Below are 7,588 nucleotides of genomic sequence, written 5' to 3' on the forward strand. Positions count from 1 at the left end.
CATACAGGAACTGTATTTATCCATTCCGAGAAGACTGCAAGCTGTTTTGGATGCCAACGGGTTTCCTACACCATATTAAGCAAAGAAACATGTTTTTTTAAAGGTGTTTCCATATTTTCGCATTAAATGGGAAAAATCAAGTTTTTGACATCTGTTTTTTAGAAATAAATACATTTTTACTTTAATTATTGAACTGCTTATATTTAAATTTTCTGCATATTGTTTTCTAGAGTGTTTGCATCTGACGTCCGCATCCACTACCGGACAATGGAACACAGAATCTACAGGCATTCTCCAGAATTTACCGTATGTTGGAATAAGTTTTCGTATCTTCGTTACAGGATTAATTTGTGATATACTGCAATAATACCGAAAAAGACAAGAATGACTAAAAATTGAGAATACTGTTCAATAATGGAAAACGTATTCCTCATTGGCGTTCAGGATCGGATGGGGCTATCCTGAATTCGGGTAATTTCTCTAGGCGCCGGTGGTCAGAAGTCCATCGTGACATCTGACATTATTAGTTGAGAAACGGCAGTGGAGTAGCGAGCATAACTGGCGCCCGGGGCAAAATACCTTTTTGGCGCCCCCTTCCCCGAAAAAAACACAGTGATATGATGAAAATCTTGTTTGGAGACCATTTGGCGCCCCTCTGCGAGCGGCGCCCGGGGCATCATACACCCCTTGCCCTTAGCCTCGCTACGCCACTGAAAAACGGATAAATTTTTAATCACAATTGCAGGATTCATGAAACAAAAAGCAATAAACTCGTTGTAAGAAACAATTTCATGACACTGCAAATAAAAATAAAATAAATAAATAAATTCGAAAAATATGCTGCTAACTGTTGACGGAGGATGGGGACACCGTTTGTTTATCATAGGTTAGTCGACTTTGTCCCACGTCTTCCACGCGAACCAGCGGCCGAACGGTAAAGTCTCTGAACACTGGTAATTCGTTCGAAGTTCGACCTTTGCAAATCGGCGACCTTTCACATAACATCATATTAGCATGTTGGCATCTTGATGAATGAAGGTCTGTTCTTCATGATATAAACTGAATTCATAAGGGTGTCGAGTACCTCTTGAAACTTAGCGAGCAATGCGGAATCAAAAAAAAAAAAAAAAAAATTGCCGAAACCTTTGCGCAAGTCACCGCGTCGGTCAAAACAGCCCCAGCCGATCCTGGCGGAATTATGCAAAATACTTAGCCTTATACAGTAGGAATGCCATACAGAAAAAAAGAAATTTTTGATTTAGTGAGATTAGTTATTATTGCTTTTTTAACAGAACAGTGCATTTGACCATATTGAAAAGGGTCTAAGTACTACGCCAAAAGACTTGGATCCGTTCAATAAGGTCCTTACATATAGCACACTTGTTTTATTAGTGAAAAAGTAAAGCTGTATTTTTTCTGATGCTGCAAGGATGATATCTTCGTAAGCATTTATACTCAAAATCGCCATTGCCTTGGGAAGGTAACTGTTCGAAAAAAAAAAAAAATTTTGTATCCGACCTCGTTCGGGTACCATTTTTTTAAAAATGGTTTTTATTTTAACTATAAACATATTAATTTGAAGATAAGCATATTAATTAATGAAAACAGCTTAAAACATAAGGCTGAGTAGTTTTAATTTTGAAAAAGAATGAAAAAAAGGATAATTTTTCCCTAAATTTTGCCTTTACGGCAACAACCACGGTGAAAAATTTATATATAAATATGCAGTTTTTTAATATGTATTTATATTTACACTTGTTTTGTATGCAATGAAGCAAAATAATTAAGAAATATTCATATATTCTTGAGGATATATGAATATAATATGGAAAATGTATAGTATTTACTGTATATTTTCCTATTATTGCATCCAAAATCTAAAAATAAAAAGTAACAATTCAACTTCTAATTAATATTTCTAAAATCTTCCGCTTCAGAGCATGCATCAGATTATATGAAACATGGATAGAAAGCATCATTTAATTTTATCGATAAAATTTTGAGTTATGGCTGTTACTATTAGCAATATTTGCAGAAAAAACATTTTTCAGAAAACAAGTTTAAAGTTTTCATAAAACAATTTCTTAGTGAAAGAAGCATCTCTGATAATTAAAATTCGCCTGCTTTGTAACTGACACCTTATTTTTTCTTCACACACTTTGCACTTTTTCTTTCGAAGTTTTTTAATAGCGTAAATTTTTATTTGGGTTTTTGTAAAACTTGTGGAATGCCGCCAAGAGTCATGATTTTGCACTTTATCAAGTTTCGGAATTCCCTGCTCAGTGTAAAATTCAGGATACATACTTAACCTTGAAAATGCTTCAAGCAAAACCTATAAATCCATCATTAAATAACATTAAATAACACAACACTTACATTTGCTCCAAACATTAATGTTCGCAAGTTTATGAATGTTTCTTTCAGAACAATTTGCAATAAAATGCCATTAAAACGTTCCCTGATATTTTGAGTTTTGCCATGTATGCACTTTTTAATAACTCTTGTTTATGTAATCAATTCCATATATGTAGGCTTAATTAAAATATATGTTGATATACCAGAGGTTTTTGCCTGATTTTTTTTCTTCCTGATTTTTTCCTGATTTTTGCAATCGCACATTCCAACTCATTGATTGAGGAGAGCATTGGCTTCGAAGAAGAACTACAATGGAACAAGCAGCTAGTACAACCTGCTGCATCTCAATTAAGTTTCCACATTACTTCTAATTGCAATCCCTAATTCTGCAGTTTATCAATAAAAGAATCAGCCAGTTTAGCTTTTCCTTTCAATTCAGGAGCGGAGTTTTTCATTTTTGCTAGTCCACTATTAACCCTTTTCTATACATGTCCAATGCATTCCAGTTTCTTGAGCGAATCTTTACCATATATATATCTCACAGTTAAAAACCCCTTAGAATCCCCATCCTCATAATACTCCGTGTACTTCAGCTTTCGTAATGTGATAAGTCATTCAAAAAGCGCATAAGCACCAACTGCTTCCATACCCGAGGCTGCTTTTTTATAATTTGCACAACAATTATGTTACATATGTCGTGAAGATTGCATTCCATTCTGTTTATTTTGTTGCATATGATGCAAAAATGTGACATAGCTTTCAAATCAAGCACTTTGTCAACGCTAATCGACAAAGCAGCAACACATCCATTCAACGTCGAATAGCCTCTGCGCCAAACTAAATACGAAATTAAGGGAAAAAAACTATCGCTAGATTCTTAAAATGTATTACAAAATATCTAAACTTAGTACGAAGGTTTATAATTTACAAAATCTTGATAATAAAAAAGGTTTTTTAATAGATATATCTATTTAAACGCTCACTTCCGGTTCAGAATATTGGAACTTCCGGTTTATTCCGTTACAGAAAAATGCTTATTACTTCAGTTCTAATTAACCTATCAACAAGCAGAAACTTGTACTTTATAGCCAAAGATGTATTCTTTAAGATAATGTAATAAAGTAAAAATCGAAATTTTGACCGAAAATCTTCTTTTGTACGAGGTCGGATACCTTAAATGAAAATATTTTCTGGCGAATTTGCAAGTGTATTCCTTTTTAGGTATTTTTCAGGCATCATGTAGTTAGTTTAATACCACATCATAAATAATAAATACAACTGTTTTAGAAACGACCTGCGGCTTAAAAAATTCAGAATTTCATATGATAAAAATAATAATATGGGAAAAAATCCTTCATGAGATTGCTGTTTTTTTTTTAAACTTTCTAATTCAAGAGAAAAGTCAGTTTTTGATTCTGTAAACAAGTGAGAATTAAAAAATCTAGTATGTAATAATAAATAATGTAATAAATAATGTAATAAATAGTGTATGTTAGTAATGCATTGCTGCGATGATATTCCGTTAAACACTATCAAAGCTACTTCCTTCTTGACCAGGCTTATCACGGGTAGCAGTACATATCACGGGGTTGGATTACGAAAGGAACGATCTTTATACAGCACGCTGATCATAGACTAGACATATAAGGTGTATAAAGCATCATATGTACAATACAAATAAACAAAGAAAGAGGGATCACGAGAAGGCGAATAAAATTCTGTATGCAGATATTTACGGATTGATTAAGCTAAAGATTAAAAAAAAATCATGGACAATGTTCACAACAGCATATGCAAATGCATACGAAAGTGGTTATATTAATAGTAAAGCTCTTTTGCAACGGCAATTATGACGGTAGTTCTGCAGTGAGGTTAAACCTATAGGTCAAGGCCGGACTTGAACTCAATATGAGCACCAGATCTATACATTCAGTTCATGAAAATATATCATGTGTATACATAAACTAATAGTAAGAAACATTAACCATCTAACGGTAGACAAAATATGACAACCTACATCAGAAAATTATATTTCTAAATAAGTCAAATCATGATAATTACAAAAAATACGATAAGCATGCTTGCAACATATTAATTCCGTCAAGTTTATATTCCACTTAATGTTTCACTCAATAGTTTTAAAGAATTTTCCTTTTCTAGACTGAAACTCTCTTCAGTTACCTGGGAGGAATCACTGGAGGTTGGCTTGGAATTTCACTTTTAGAATTCTGTGCTTTCTTGGAAGGCGTTTTCTCTGTCCTAATATTCTCATTGAAAAGCTGCAGCAAACCCAAGAAGAAGAAGAAGAAGACACCTCCTGTTCCTAAAGTTAGTTCTGTGTGCAGAAAGCCAGAAAAACTGGAGGGCATCCTCCTCGGATTGCCCATAGTGCGATCCGGCAAGACCATACGAGTTGTGCCCTACCAATATTATTAAATTTTAATCCCTAATATTGGCAGATTAAAAAATCTAATATGGTCAGCGTCCAGCTATGGAAAATGGAACATGGCGCCCAACTAATACCATGGTTTAAATAACAATAAACTTTAAGTAACGTATTCAGTGATACTTAAACCTCTTTGTTATTTAAAACATGGAATTAGTTGATAGTTTTTAAATAAAATCTAATATATTTATAAACTTTGTGCTCAATGTTAATTATAAACGCTACTCGTTTTTATTATTTTATTCCCCCATACCATGGAAAGTTATAATTATACAAACTGGTCATAGTGTTTCGGATTCGCAAATCAATGCCTTAACAATCAAAAAATTTTAAAAGCAGCATATCTTTAGAAACTTCTGATATCGTGTTAAGTGTTGCCATACATTTATTTTCAGTCTTTTCTTAGTTCGTGATAATAATGTTCAGCTTTCTTAATAAAGTGACAACTTTTTTTTTATTTGCACTTTTAGATTTGTTTATTAAACATCACTTTCTTCGCACTTACGCCACGTAAATTTTAATCAAATTTTTAACTGCAGCATATCTTTAGAATTTCCAGTAGAGTGGCAAGTGATGCCATACACTTTTTATATTCGTTATAATATTTTGTTTGCTACAGTATTTCTTTAAAAGTAATACGTACTGATAACATTTGGTGGCAGCATCCTTTTATTTGAAAAGTGATTCCGACATACGAGTGAAACGAACACAAAATTGAGGATTGAAGCGACCATATTTAATTGCTTCCTAATGACAGCTCGTCTTCATAATGAGCTTACTCTTGTAACATTTAATATAATTCCAAGAACACATTTAAAGCTTGTAAATGTTATTGTGCTAGTAAATATTGCTCGCAATCACTTGCATGTTAAATACCAAATCAGAGAAGTTTGGGATTATCTCAAAGTGTATTCTTTCACGAAAATCTTAAGTTCCGTTTTATCAGTTTAAGCCAAAATGTAATATGTTGTTTCCATCGATATAAAGTTTTTAAATACTGAAATTGGAAAATTTTGGTTTATATTTTAATATAATGTTTTATTAAAATATAAATAAAATATGTTGCGGCTTTGAGTAAAATACCCTTCTGGTTATTCATAAAAACAGTTATGGGCTTCATGTAAAGTACCACTTCCGGTTGTCCAATTTTACCTAAAATCTAATCGACTTTTTATACGAATGCAGGAAGCTTCAACACGCAATATGGAAACATTTCGGAAGTTTCATACAAGAGTAATCGTGGACGAAAAAAATTCACATACAGACACCCAGACAGAGAGACGTCACTCTAAAAATAGTCAAAACGTGTTATAAAGACCCATATTTGTACTTTTCCAAAGTGAAATTTTTGAATCGGAAACATTACCTCCCTAAACTATAGAAACAGGTTGACGGGAGGTAAAAAGAAAAAGAAAGAAGCTTTTCTTGCTTAAAACAAGTAAGAAAAGAAAATATCGGGAAAGACAATTTCTTTGAAGTTGTCGCAGTTGGATAATGATGTATTTCTCAATAATTAATTTTTGAACAAAGTAAAAATTTATAAGCTTTGTGTTCCGCTGTTTTCAGAATAAATTACATATTTTCATCACACATAAAGTTTATTTTGTATCTTTTCATAGTTTTTCATTATTGTACTTGGTCAAAAGTGAGCTGGAAATTACTTTCTAATTTGTGTAATTTTCTTAACATAGTGAATCAAAAATAAAATCAGCATATTTTCATGGGTGTAAGTTTATTCAAATATAAACACAGCTGACACATACCGCATATGTTTCTAGCACCGCTATAAATGACAATCCAAGAGAATTCTTGCATTTTTTCCTCACTGCAAAAACTACATGTTAAGCTGTTTATGAATTTTTAGACAATTTTTTACATTAAGATTGTTTGCTTATTTTTAAATATTCTGTTTATAACTTAATAAGAGGTTATCATTCAAGACAAGATATTGTATCTTAAAGTGGTATTTTGATCGAAACGTTTTACTCTTATTAAGACACCGAAACCTTTTAGAAGTCTAAAGATATAGGTGTAGACTACCACCACGAAGGATACCAGCTTCTATATCATTGATCATCAGACAGAGTTCTCAAATGGTACTCTTCTAGAGTTGTACTCTCCAAGCCTTTGAGACAAACAAGAGCTTTCCTTCGCAGCTCTGTGAAAAAAATCTTAATGAAACCAGAGAACCCATTCATTTTTTGGCTCAATGGTCATGCACACCATATGACATCCTAAATTATGTATATTATATCCCCGTTTTCTTAGGGTAGGCGGTCACACCCGTTCGGCATTAGCCTTTGTTCAGAAGACAGAGAAAAGTGGGAATGAAGGTAAAGAGAAAAATAGCAAAAGTGTATTTTCCTTTGAGAAAGGAATGTGGATTCTAATATCCAGAATGTGAGATGATATTAAGACTTAGTAATTTTTTCGCAATGTTATGAAGTCTCTTTAAATGCATAAGAAATTCATCTGTGTAGATGGTAGTGACTTTGTGCCTGTCACTGTAAGGAATTAAGTACTTTGTTATGCACAGATACAGGTAGAAACTAGGCCGGCACCTCTGTAGTATCTGTATGCATTGTGGTATCCCCTGAGGTACTGCTGAACCTAACAAACTATTAAACTTCCGTCCCAGAAGGAATTCTGGAATTTAACAATCTGCACTTCTAATGACTTCCTCCTTCCAACTAAGTTCAACAAAAGAGAATCTAAATAAAGCAACAGAAAAATTTATAACAAAAATCCAAGAAGTCTGTGAAAATACCTTCAAAATAAGATATGCAA

The 7,588-nt window shown here is 32.9% G+C and overlaps 1 protein-coding gene across 2 annotated transcripts in view; it reads left to right on the forward strand.

Annotated features, from left to right (window-relative positions):
• The window catches only part of LOC118191322 (epithelial sodium channel subunit beta-like), a 138,620-nt gene extending 132,105 nt beyond the window's left edge, over positions 1–6,515 (forward strand). For both annotated transcript variants that reach the window (XM_085821720.1, XM_085821721.1), the window contains 2 exons: positions 231–306; positions 4,516–6,515. In XM_085821720.1, the coding sequence (XP_085677846.1) occupies positions 231–306; positions 4,516–4,791 (352 nt within the window). In that variant the 3' untranslated portion in view covers positions 4,792–6,515. The remainder of the gene's footprint in view (positions 1–230; positions 307–4,515) is intronic.
• Positions 6,516–7,588: the final 1,073 nt, after the last annotated feature.

The sequence above is a fragment of the Stegodyphus dumicola genome, chromosome 8 (assembly GCF_044657685.1).
Source record: "Stegodyphus dumicola isolate Sdum_Otavi_A_Nest chromosome 8, ASM4465768v1".
Classification (NCBI taxonomy): Eukaryota; Metazoa; Arthropoda; class Arachnida; order Araneae; family Eresidae; genus Stegodyphus; species Stegodyphus dumicola.